This window comes from Oryza brachyantha, chromosome 3, assembly GCF_000231095.2.
Source record: "Oryza brachyantha chromosome 3, ObraRS2, whole genome shotgun sequence".
In the NCBI taxonomy this organism is placed as follows: domain Eukaryota; kingdom Viridiplantae; phylum Streptophyta; class Magnoliopsida; order Poales; family Poaceae; genus Oryza; species Oryza brachyantha.
This window is the reverse complement of record NC_023165.2, coordinates 4,864,401-4,877,405: the sequence shown is the minus strand read 5'-3', so window position 1 is coordinate 4,877,405 and position 13,005 is coordinate 4,864,401. Positions and strand designations below refer to the sequence as shown.

Below are 13,005 nucleotides of genomic sequence, written 5' to 3'. Positions count from 1 at the left end.
GTACTTCATTTTGATTATTATTAGGTTGAATGTTAACATATAGCAGTTGAACCATACTTCGTTTGAATACCAGTATGCTACAGTCCAGCAAGCAAAGGCTTGCATCACAGCACCAATTCCTAATCTCGTAAAGCTGCTAAAATAAAATGTCTGCAAATCATATAGCTGTACACGAATAAAACGAACCATGGAGCCATTACTGCCACAGTTAATTTCAATTGCAGCGAATTTCCTTTCTTCAAGCTTGTTAAGTGCACATAGAAGTTGTGATAACACAATAGAGCATACACCGGCGAGGCTGAAATATCCATATCTGGACTGAATCACTGTTACAAACCAAGATAAAGCGTATGTAACATCTATTTTAGTTTTCAATAGCGATCCTGTACTGCAACCTTTTCCCAACATACGAGGCTTGCTTAAGATGTTTCTCCAATCCATTTCATTGTAGAATTTGCATGTCTCTGGCCGAAAGTATTCAGCAGGGGTCCAGGGGTGTAACAAAAGAACAAACCTACCAGCAAGTAAACATGTAGAGAAAGGACTACACACTGGGAGAACCACTTGTTGAGTTGTGATCCAAATTCATCTGTACTCTCGTATAAGGGCCACTTTGCCAGAGGTTTCATCGTATATATACTTATTGTAAGGTTGTTCGGTGTTGTAAGCTTATCCGATATAGTGATGATATTTGCTGGTTAGTACCCGTTTTTTTCTCTCTTCTGTTTTAGAAGGGTTTTCTACGTTAAATCTCGTGTCTTCTGTGATTGATCTATTGTTGTTCATCGTTTATCTGCCTATCGCTTTCTAACACTACTTGCTGTTGTACCCCCCAAAAACCTTCAGTTGCTACACCATACGAAACAAAACAACGAGTGTGCACTACACTGGAACTCGTTTTCCTCTGTAGCGGTCGAGGAACTGCAGATAAGGGAAATTTGAACAGTTAGAATAGGCAACAGAACAAGCCACATGTCTCCAGTGAGAAAAGGATATTATTCTGCCCGAAGTTCATACCGATGTGACAAATGGTTGGTGAAATATCCAGCCAATAATAGGAATCCTTTGCAAGAAAACCACAAGAGTTGGCCAGAATCCACTGAAATAAAATCCAAGTTAGTCCAGGACAGGCATGGGTAAAACTTTTAATAGGGATGGAGAATTTTCAAGGAACACACTGATTTTGCATATAATCATAACCAAAGTATTTAATACATTTTTTAGGCTTTGTCAAACACTTTTGAACGTCAGGCTGCTGAAGAAAGACACAATAAAAAAAATTCTGACCTGAAGAGCACAACAAAGCCATATGCCTCTAGAAGCATGCCGAAAAAGGGCCACCCAATGAGAACCAGGAAAAATCCAGCACCAAATGAGATGGTACCCTGTTCATTACATCTGCTAATAATTAGATAATACAAAGTTGATGGATCATAGCTATTATGAATTTAGCAGTTTTCGAACCTTGTAATTCTTAGGCTTGGTGAAGAATTGCATAGTTGATTTCAGACCAATTGTCAAACCCAAACCTGACAGGAAGAGAATCTGAAATCGGGCAGAAGAAGTGAGCACATGCATATTCAGCTGACTCAGATCCACAAAATTCAAGGGAAAATACAAAAGATAAGATAATTACATTTCCCATTGCAATAAGCCCCTTGTCAAAGAAGAAAACTATTCCCAGGAAGGAGAAGAATACTCCAAAGCCTGTCAGGCCTAGCCCAATCTCTGGTGAAGATAGAATACAGAAGTCATGAATCATTGAAGTATTGAATGGAATGAAACCAGAACTATGCCACTACCATTGTTTCTGATATGCTCCATCCCTACCCACACCAAATCTTAGGTTTCTCTTTTCAGTTTGACTATTAGTTTTGCTAAATTGGCCTTGTTGGGTCCTAGAGGTTTACATAGTGTGCAAGCTCAATTATGTAGTATTGAAATGCTAGGTTATGGTCAGGGTACAACACATGCTATCTAATAATGCATCGATGTATCTAGATAAATGTTTGATCCTTCTACGCCAACCAGCATATAATCAAGAAAATAGTACAGGACAAACCCCTGCCCCCAATAAATACAACTTAAAATGATAGGAATGGCACAAATCTTTCCACATGTATCATGATTAAATTAGCCAGCACCATAAGTTGTAAAATAAGTATATTATCATAGACCAGTCTTTCCATTTTTTTTCAGTCAGTGGCGTCATTGACATTTCATATATGTGAAGACCAGAGGCAGAAATAAATTAGACAAACTAAATCAATTCGAATTTCATGAGCATAGGAAGTAAACATTGCTCCCAAGAGAAGTAACTGCTAGAATGCAATTCGAAAAAAAAAAAGAGTCTAGTCCATACTCTTGAGGTCATTCATCTCAAAGGAAACCATCTTGTTGAGCAAAGAGTAGTAACCACACCAATGAAGAGTAGAACAAAAACCTGCAACTGCACAAAGTTAAAAAAACTAGGTACAAATAATGCAAACAAAACAGGGCAAACTGCAATAGTTAAAAACTTAAAATAGCTCCAGAAGAGCACCAATGCCTGAACCAATAGGCATATAAGATGACATATTTCAGTCAAAGACACCAACAATCACCATTTTGTTCTCGTTTTCGCCTTTTCGGCAGCATGGCCCTCTTCTAAATCTAGCAACCGCATGGCGTTTGTGGCATCAATTATCTATGGCATCAACAGGTTAAAACTTACGAGAACAACAAGGCACTCATCGCGGAAATTTGCAACTGAAAACCTCACCGATGTCCGTATGAAATGATTAGTCTAACAACCCTCCTCCTGCGAATGCTGACCTCCTAAATCGAATCGAGCTGTCGAGATCTAAAATCCCCGAGCAACAATTCCGCCCCTAAAACGTGGCTCGCGCCACCCTCACCCGTCCGGATCGCCGGCACTGACACCGACAGCCCCCCCACGGATCGAGCCGGGCCGAGGGTGATTCCACCACAGCCGTGCACACAACAACCGAGGAAGCGAGAAGAGGGGACTAACCGCGTTACCGGGGACGGCGAGGCGATCCCGCGGAGGCAGCGCCGGAGAAGAAAAGGAGGGGACTCAGGGGAGCGCGCGGCCTCGCGTAGTAGCGTAGCGGCGGAAAGCGGGGGAGCGGCGTTTGAGTCGTTGCGGCCTTGCGAGCGGGGAGGGGACGGTGAGTGGCGCCTGTGCAGCAAGAAAACAAAAAAACTGACATTACTCTACCCTCTTTAACCAGTTTCTGATAATCTGAAAAAACTTTCAAACCTAACTTTTTTGGTTTCTTTTCAGAATCTATAAACCGTTTATAGTAGTTTTTAGCAAAAACAGTTTTTTTAAAAAAAGCTACGACTAAAAAGCTCCCTAAATAGCTCTATATTCATGTGAAGGACCCTCTCTCTCCCTTTCATTCCGCGTGTCCAGCACTCCAGCTACAATCTCAAAGCAATTGTTCCTTGCCACCACGTCCATTGACAAATGACAATGGTCATGTTGTGCGTTGATCATGCCTTCTCCGTGATTTTGTACATGATAATAAAGTTCTTTGGAATATCTTTTTTTAAAAAAAGTGTTCTATGGAACAGCATGAGTTTTGAAAGATTTTCATAGGAATTCGTTTGAACGCTGTAAATTTATTTTGAAATTCCACCATTTCCGAAAGAGCTGCCCCTATATCTTGTACCGATCACCAAGAGAAGACAAAGGGATCAAATCACAGCAAAACTCGTTGATAACAAACTAATCCTAAGGTTTTTATATTTTAAGATGGAGAAAGAAATATTAGGCCTAGAGACGGTGCTAGAAATTGGTTTGTTGGTGCCACCAATGTAATATTCCCTTTGTTTCTAATATTGCTCAGATTTATATATGTGCTAATGAATTTAGACACATACAGTATATGTGGATAAATCTAGACAAGTTCAAAAAGTTTTATAATATGGATCAGAGGGAGTAATACACTAATTTTACTGAAATGTTTAGTGTATCTTCACTGCCTAAACTATTTCACGTGTGGCCATCGTAGTTGTGTGCATCTTATAGTATGCAGAAGTCGGGAGTCGACTAAGTTTGTTTTATTATCTTATCTAATTGACTGAGTTTAATAAAACTCCTATTATCTTTAAAAAAATTAAAAAGATCTTACTTCCCGAACTGTTTTATTGTAGCACTTAGCCCTCTAATCTACTTTTGGCTTATTTTACATCCCAAACTATTAAAAGCGGTTCAATTTATTCTTAAATGCTATTTCTATATTTTATTTCTTTCATATTAGTCTTAGTTTGCACCGAAATTTTGTTAGGACTATATATGCATTATAACTTATTACGTCGCGCTTATCATCGCCTTTAAGTGATACGAGAAGAAACTTCAGGTGGACAAAAGAAAATGGACATACAAGGTTCAAAGCATTGGCATTTGGGCTTTGGCAGGTTGGAACCTGGTAACAGATTTTCCATTCATCTGCATACTATGTTAAAGCAAGGCATGTGAACCACCAAAATGCCCTACCAAACAAAAGAAAGCCGTCACAAGATGAGTCCTGGAGATATATTTAAACATGCAAAAGACGACGGATACTATGCTAATTTGGTTAAGGAAGTGCGCAAACTGTAGCCATCACAACACATGGTACAACAAACTCCACTCATGTGCACCAACCAAACAGCAAGGGGCAGAAACTCCAATGCTGGGATGAAAGATTACTCCAATGCTGCACTTTCTGTGAAAAGTACAACCCAACAGGGCAACAGATTGTGGGAACTCTCAAGGTTGACACTAAATATTCTGAAACTCTACACCATAGCTATATGGATATTCTGAAGCCAGAAGTCCAGAACTTGACAAGTTATATGGATAAGAAAGTCATGTTTTACAGTACTTAGGGGGTGTTTGTTTATAGGGGCTAAAGTTTAGCTCCTAGTCACATCGGATGTTTAGACATTTGTTATAAATAGTAAACGTAGTCTATTAATTAAACCCATTCATAATCTTGGGCTAATTCACGAGACGAATCTAATGAGCCTAATTAATCCATGACTAGCCTATATGATGCTACAGTAAACATTTGCTAATTATGAATTAATTAGGCTTAAAAAATTTGTCTCGCGGATTAGCACTCATTTATGAAATTGGTTTTTTTATTAGACAATGTTTAATATTTTAAATTAGTGTCTAAACATTCGATATGACATGGGGCTAAAAAGTTTAGCCCCATCTAAACGACCCCTCGTATCTAGTTTTGCAAAGTTAGGTCAGATACGAAAAATATAACGGAAGGTACAAGCAACATGTATCATCAGCTATTGAAGACAAAAATTGATACTATGACATTTCCAGACAGTTTAAGTGTCCCCAAATGCAAACACCGACAGGTGTAAAGAAAAAAGCTCTAACTTTGTTTAGCAAGGGGACCTCTTCCTTTTGTTGTGGAGCATGCTGTTGGGGATCTCCATCCAATCATGGAAGATCTGGTGTCTCCATCTTAGAACTAATTAAATCATATTAATTGATGTCGAATAAAACAGCAATGCTTCATGCGAGAGCTTGGTTGGGAAGCAAGATCACCATGCTACCATCAGAACTATATTCCCCTACTATGTTTAATATGATGAAGCACAAACCATGTAATGAACAACAAAATCCCAGTCCTCATAAAAAACGAAAGCAAAAGGTAAAGAGAACGATACATCCTTAAACAATGATATGAGCATGAGCTTCCATGTTAAATATATTCAAAGAACAGGTCCCATATATTAAAGTGAGATAAAGATGGAGAAAAGGGTGAAATGAAAGGCACTCACAAGCAATAGCAAGAGCAAAAGAAAAAAAAATTCAAAGCATTGCTAATCCTTAATCACATATTCACATGAAACATGGTTATCACAGATGAATCCCTGCTTTTGAGAGAGAATCTTCAAATCCATGACCGACCTATAATCTACAAGCTACCAGTTAGTAATAACTACCTTTGCAACAGAGAGATTGCTAAATGCTGACCGTATACAAAGACTGAAGGTCACAATCTTTTTCATTGTTGCCAGCGACTTAAGTCCTTGCTGTGCGTGTGGGTGGACTACTACAGAGCTATAGCCAATTGCGAGAGGTTTATAAAAGTAGCGGCTCTTAACTTGGGTACTGCAAACCAATTCAATCTCAGATAATTGCCACTAAAGGTTATACAGATAACTTGATGTTGTATTGAATTGCAAATCTTAGGGGCAGAAACTTTGTTGAAATCTTGATCTTTATCACAACAAGCGGAACATAATCCTTGCTCAGAGATAAAACTGGGAAACAAAACAGACAGTACTAGAATAGCGAGAGCCAGGAGCTACTCATTAAAGAACAAAATGCATAGATAAGCAGAGCAAGCAACTACATCCATTTCCAGACCAAAGGCACAGTCTCCAAACGAACTCTAGATGCAAGTTATCTTCTGAACGAATGGGAGCCCGCTCATTCCGCGGGCTGCGGCTCCACGGCCTCGCCCTCGGAAGCGGCGGCGGGGGCTTCCCCCTCGGACGGCGGCGCGGCGGCGGCCTTGGCGGCGGCGGAGCGGGACTTGACGAAGTCGAGGAGGCGGCGGCTGACCTCCTTGGAGTAGAGCTGCAGCGCCTCGATGCCCTCCTCCACGGACGCCGCCGCGGCGCCGCTGACAGCCGCGGCGTCGAAGGCCTCGGCCTCGATGGCCCGCGCGGCGGGCTCCGCGTCGGCCGCCGGCACGGCGCCGTAGCGCTTGCAGAGGATGGTGTCCCCTCCCAGCGTGTCCACCAGGCGCCGCACCACCGCGTCCCGCGTCCGCTGCGTCGGCGGCCAGATGCTGAAAGAGAACCCGGTCGACTCCTCCCCACCACCACCACCCGCCGCCGCCGCGGCAGCGGAGGGGAGCTCTTCGGTGGCCATCCGCGGAAGCTTCTAGAGGATAAAAAAAACGCACAAACCTCGAAACCCTAGGCCGCCGATCCGTTCGCGGTAGGGGGGGGGGGGGGTTCCCTTAAAAAGCGGAGGCGGCAGGGTGCGGTGGAGCGTCGCTGTAATTTGATGATGATTTGTTCGGAGTGCGGGGGGAGGGAGATTGCGGTGGCTTCAAGTGAAGAAACGCAACGCAAAAACCAATCCGAGATCGTGGAGATCGTCGGTCGGTTGGTGGCGCTCTACTTATAACGGGCGAGTCGATTGGGTGCTCGCCGTTTTGATGCGTTTTTCCTCTCTCTCTCTCTCTCTCTCGATTCGTTTGGATTTGAAATTTTAACGTTCGATTCGAAGCAGGAATGGTAGGCGATCCGGATAAAATCCGAGTAAATGGATGCCTGGGGTGAAAAGATATACACACGGATGGAGTTGAGTGCTTTCCATTTTTTCCAGTGGTGAGATTTACCTCGTATATACTCCGATGCTGGATCGAATCGAATATTCCGATCGGACGGTGGTGCGCGAGCCCCACCGGCAGCGCGCGGACCCCACGGGTCAGGCTCACGTGCAGGTGCAACCCCGTCGGTCGAATCGCCATCTCCAGCGAGGCAACGACGCGCTGGCGCGGCCGCACGGCGTGTCTGTGTCCGCCGGCGTCTTCTCTCTAAAAGAAAAAAAAAAAGAAGAAGAAGAAGAAGGCCGCGCGCTCCAGTCCACGCTCGCCTCGCCAGTCGCCTCGCCGCAAATCTCACCACACGCCGTCGCCGCCACCGTCCTTCCCCCCTTGCCTTAGCGCGAAGCCTCCCGAAGGCCTCGGCCGGCGCCACGCGGACGGGCAGCCATGGCTGGCTCCGAGCAGCGTGTCGTCGCCGTCATCATGGTCGGCGGGCCGACGAAAGGTAAAGGCAGATCTGCGGGGGGGTGCTTCCACGCCGCCGGCAGTCGTGTGACCATCTCACCGGTGAGGTTCTTCTGGTTTTTGGCGTTCGTGGGGTTGTGCAGGGACAAGGTTCCGGCCGCTGTCGCTGAACGTGCCCAAGCCGCTGTTCCCGCTCGCCGGCCAGCCCATGGTGCACCACCCCATCTCCGCCTGCCGCCGCGTACGATTGACTCCTCCCCCACCTCGTATCCCTCTGCCTCGCATTGATTGCTGCGTGCGGAAAATTTTGATGCTCTTTGGATCCCCGCTTCTGCAGATCCCCAACCTGGCGCAGATATACCTCGTCGGCTTCTACGAGGAGCGGGAGTTCGCGCTCTACGTCTCCTCCATCTCCAACGAGCTCAGGGTCCCCGTCAGGTTCGCTTCCCGTGCCCTCCTCCCGATTCAGGACCATCCGGGTTTGCTGGGTGTCAGAACAGTGGCATTGACGGCTTTGCTGTGGCACTTCTAGGTACCTGAGGGAGGATAAGCCCCATGGATCAGCTGGAGGGCTCTACAGCTTCAGGGATTACATCATGGAGGACAGTCCGGTATGCTCGAATTCCCGATTATCGCTTGAATTTTGAAATTGGATTAAGACAGTTGTATATGAATATGAATTTGCTAAGATTTGTTGAAGTGGGTTTCTCTAAACCGGGCAGTTTGACTAGTGTCGGCTAGTTTGGGCGATATGCAACAGCTAGTTTGTTGTAGGATTACAGGAAGTTTTATCTTCTAAGTTCTGATGAAACTCCCTTTTTGGTTATGTAGTCGCACATTGTTTTGCTGAATTGTGATGTCTGTTCGAGCTTTCCCCTGCCAGACATGCTCGGTAGGTTTCCAAGTTACTGAAGTTGGGATAGTTCATTATGTGTTAAGGCTGTTATCTGTGTTGGATTCTGATCACAAAATTGTTATCACCATCTATCATTGCAGAGGCTCATAAAAAGTACGGTGGGATGGGTACTTTGTTAGTCAATAAGGTGCAAGGATACTACAACAGAACCTTCTGTTTGTGTTCATATTAGCCTCTTCTGAAGTTCTGATATTTCATATGTAATGTTACCTGTTTACACTTTTTCAGGTCTCTGCGGAGTCCGCAAACCAATTTGGTGAGCTTGTAGCTGACCCTGAAACAAATGAACTGTTACACTACACAGAAAAACCAGAGACTTTTGTGAGTACAAGTTCTGATCATGCGCTGTTTTCCTTGCTCTTGTATTTCTTGCTCGATAATTATGAATATGCACTTCTTGGTTTTGGGTTGTGTCAACACTTAGCACTGAGATGGTTCTCTAACTGGGTATTAATTAACATTGTTGTAGGTGAGTGATCTCATAAATTGTGGAGTCTATATATTTACACCCAATATCTTTAAGGCCATCGAGGATGTCTTAATACAGAAGAAAGACAGAGGTAATATGTTCAGCAATATCATGACTTTTTCCTTGTAAACCTATGTTATGAGAGATGGCAACTTTCTGGTATACTCAGCTTAACTTTCCGGTTAAGTTCTTGGGTGCTCTAAAATTTTTCAAACATAAACAGAATAATAAGTAGAAAACATGTTATTTGCATCAGATGTGAAATGTCCTCTTTACTACTATGATGCGAGTCATTTGGAAACTTAGGTTCATAAAAACTATATTAATATTTATGCTAGTAATTGCAATTTGGTTCCTCCTTTCCTTAAATGGGAGAAACTATGCCTCCTCTATTCAGTTAAGATTTCTGTGTTGCTCCTCTTTTGTCCAGCATTGGTTCTTATTTATAACACAAAACTTATTCTTTTCCAATGCTATATTTCAGCTAACCTGCGCCGCGTATCTAGTTTCGAAGCTCTTCACTCGGCAACAAAGTGTGTATATGATATATTCTTCAATTCATCGTCCTGAATATTTATTCCCAATATTTCTCAATTAATTTATCTTATTTATGGAAAACTTTTAGATGTATCGCAAAGAACAAGCACACAATAACCTATAAGTGTATCACTAGGAAATTGAAAATAGACCGTGTAGGGAGTTATTATATATTCTTTATAACTTATGATACCACTGATCTCTAGCAAATCAATTTCTCGTTAGATATAAGTACAATCCAGCAATACTTTGACTTTCGGGTATTAAATGTGACACCACACTAATGAAAACTGCCACTGTGGAGTTTGGCCGTATTAAAAGTTTTATGTCTGGTATTATTGCCCTTACAACACAATAATGATGTACTCAATGTGTATTTTTCATGTTGCTAGTCAATTATGGCATCTTGGGATGTTTTTTTTTTTCATATTAACTTTGGAAAATTTAGTTTGGTACCTTGAACCTGCCACAGTAATGCTAACAGTTGTCACATTTTTGTTAAGCTGCCTTCCTACCATGGTCCCTTCTACATATCCCGAGGGGGAACAGTGCTTACTGCCTACTGTTCTAATCCAGTTTAACAACCATCAAACTCATGCAACTGAAAGAAAAGAGGGGGTGGGTAGACTAAACCTAGTATACACCTTGCTGATTTTGTAGAAGATATACTCCCTCCAGTCAAAAATATTTGTCGTTTTGGACAAGATTTAGTCAAACCTCTAAATTCGAATAAGCAATTTTATGTTATAATAAACTTATAAAACCTAGTAAGTTTATGATATTATGATAGTACTTCGAGAAGAATCTATGTATATTATTTGTGTTGTATTTAAACTAAGCATTTAGAAAATAATCGATGATCGGTATTTTAGAAGTTTGACTAAATCTTGTTTTAAATGACAAATATTTTTGACCGGAGGGATTTTTTTTTTGTTAGTGTTGACTCAATTAAGTGGCTATGTAGCAATGCAATGTGGAAACTAGAATCATACCCTCCATTTGTGATGTATAATTACTGTTGGCACTAGTCATCCATGATTATTATTTCTTTTTTTACATTATAAGATTTTCTAGCCTTGTCTAGATTTATGTGTACTAATGAATCTAGACACATATACATTAATACATGGGTAAACCTTGGCAAACCTAGAAAGTCTTATAATATGGAACGGAAGGAGTATATCATTGCCATTCAGTACTTGTTTGGCTCAGTACAAATGTATAATATACTGCTGCCATGAGTGTCATCCCAAATTTTCATTGCAACACTGACCCTCTTATGGTAATTGTCAACAGAGCACTTCCAGCAGACTATGTTAGGTTAGATCAAGATATTTTATCCCCTCTGGCAGGAAAGAAGGAACTTTACACATACCAGACACTCGATTTTTGGGAACAAATCAAAACGCCAGGGTAATAGTTGTTCCTAACTGTCCTCTTTCTAGCTTTGGAATTGTTAAGTAATACTGAGAGGACTGCACCTATTCATAGGATGTCTTTGAGATGCTCTGGCCTATATCTTTCTCAGTTCCGTCATACATCACCTCATCTTTTAGCCTCAGGAGATGGCAAAAAGAGTGCCACTATTATAGGTGATGTGTACATCCATCCCTCTGCAAAGGTTCATCCAACTGCAAAGGTGAAGTTTTGTTCTCTAACCTATTTTGATTAGATTGCTTTTGATCCTGCTGTCGCATTTACTTATCTCTTGGTTAGTCTTGGTTGTATAAAATGAAGGGCACTGTCTTGTAAATGAATTTAGGTGAATTTGAAGCTAACCAATTTAGTAATGGTTCATTAACAGATCGGTCCTAATGTCTCGATATCAGCAAATGCACGCATTGGATCTGGAGCCAGGCTTATACATTGCATTATTCTGGATGATGTTGAAATTATGGTTAGTTTTCTATGTACCATATGATAAACCTGATATTGCAAACGTGTCTCATGCAGCTCCTTTGTTGGCAGGAGAATGCAGTTGTCATACACTCAATTGTGGGGTGGAAGTCAACAATAGGAAAATGGTCACGTGTACAGGCAAGAATTGTATCATTACTTGTATTAAGTTTTTTGTATTCCAAGGACTGTGTTTTGGAATAATCATATCCCAATTCAAGAGGCAAGAAGAATTCATGATTTTTAGTGCAAATTTCATCGATGTCAAATTTTATTCCTTAACATTTTTAGCATATAAAATTGGGTTTTCTTTAGTCCCATCTACAAGATTTATACATATTGCTCAAAGAAAACTTTTTGCATGTATTCACTTACTTTCTTCGAGTTCAACTCTGGTGTGGTTGCTCGTCCCAGTGGAACTCCCTCTGAAATGAAGATGCAACTACGCATACTGCCAATCCAGGACTCCCCTTTTAGGCTCATCTAATGAAAGTTATGTTTGTAATTCAGGGTGAAGGTGACCATAACGCCAAACTCGGTATCACTATTCTTGGTAAGACCCAACCTACCCATACCCTCCCACGGAAGATCTTGTGATTGTATGCTTTGTGCGTGTGGGATAGCTCCTATGATTGAGTTGACACATTAGCAAATTGCAGGTGAAGCCGTTGATGTTGAAGATGAAGTGGTTGTAGTTAACAGCATCGTGCTCCCCAATAAAACTCTCAATGTCAGTGTGCAAGAAGAGATCATACTATAATAGTCTTTTCATAATTCATATTTTCATTCAATTCCAAATAAGGTCTGCGGACCAATATGTAGCCTCTCTTTTGTTGCCACCTTGTAAGCTTCCCTCATATTGAGATATCATTAGTCTATGTTAACCAAGCAGACATGGTACCTGTAATTTTGTTTACTCATTTAGCCTAAAATTTACTGATGTAAAAAAATGTACAAACAGATGACATCATTTTTTTTATTGAACTAACTATTGTCTACCAAGCGTCAACTGGGCGGTGGTGTAACCGGTGTGTGTTCTGGAGGAATTCGGATTAGCTGCTGTCTTGCGACTGTAAGTTTAAAACTGCATCTAGTTTTGGCCATCCATTGATCAATGGTTCACATCTTGAGCTATAGTACTATGTACTACAGTATATATATATATATATATATATATATAGTGCACCGCACTGATTTAGGCCATTTGATCTGCATGCATCCAGTGGTAATAGATGCTACTGTCTAAGTTACTGTTGCTATAGCAATTGTAGCTGATTCGGATCTATTTTGGAGGCATAGGTCATCTTTGGAGAGGTATATAAAACTAATCCTATAAGGAATGTGTTCTTTTAGTGATGAAAGATATAAAATTATCTAATTTTTTATAGCTATTTAATGGTATAAATAATAAAATTAACTAG

The 13,005-nt window shown here is 41.5% G+C and overlaps 3 protein-coding genes across 3 annotated transcripts; 1 reads left to right on the top strand and 2 right to left on the bottom strand.

The window, feature by feature from the left end:
- Positions 1 to 8: 8 nt before the first annotated feature.
- LOC102714712 (vesicle transport protein GOT1-like) lies at positions 9 to 3,138 on the bottom strand. The gene is made up of 7 exons (XM_006649540.3): positions 3,014 to 3,138; positions 2,363 to 2,443; positions 1,637 to 1,728; positions 1,465 to 1,545; positions 1,288 to 1,385; positions 1,018 to 1,099; positions 9 to 921 (listed from the first exon to the last, which is right to left on the bottom strand). The coding sequence occupies exons 2-7, from the start codon at positions 2,391 to 2,393 to the stop codon at positions 883 to 885; spliced, it is 423 nt and encodes a 140-aa protein (XP_006649603.1). The 5' UTR covers positions 2,394 to 2,443; positions 3,014 to 3,138; the 3' UTR covers positions 9 to 882.
- A 3,031-nt stretch (positions 3,139 to 6,169) lies between these two features.
- Positions 6,170 to 7,215, bottom strand: LOC121053901 (MFP1 attachment factor 1-like). Its single transcript, XM_040522400.1, has one exon. The coding sequence runs from the start codon at positions 6,896 to 6,898 to the stop codon at positions 6,452 to 6,454; it is 447 nt and encodes a 148-aa protein (XP_040378334.1). The 5' UTR covers positions 6,899 to 7,215; the 3' UTR covers positions 6,170 to 6,451.
- A 317-nt stretch (positions 7,216 to 7,532) lies between these two features.
- LOC102700788 (mannose-1-phosphate guanyltransferase alpha) lies at positions 7,533 to 12,580 on the top strand. Its single transcript, XM_040522443.1, has 15 exons — positions 7,533 to 7,806; positions 7,910 to 8,007; positions 8,104 to 8,204; positions 8,299 to 8,377; positions 8,598 to 8,658; positions 8,763 to 8,809; positions 8,911 to 9,003; positions 9,152 to 9,242; positions 9,636 to 9,684; positions 10,985 to 11,101; positions 11,180 to 11,327; positions 11,493 to 11,585; positions 11,657 to 11,725; positions 12,095 to 12,137; positions 12,244 to 12,580. The coding sequence occupies exons 1-15, from the start codon at positions 7,749 to 7,751 to the stop codon at positions 12,342 to 12,344; spliced, it is 1,248 nt and encodes a 415-aa protein (XP_040378377.1). The 5' UTR covers positions 7,533 to 7,748; the 3' UTR covers positions 12,345 to 12,580.
- The last annotated feature ends 425 nt before the right edge of the window (positions 12,581 to 13,005 follow it).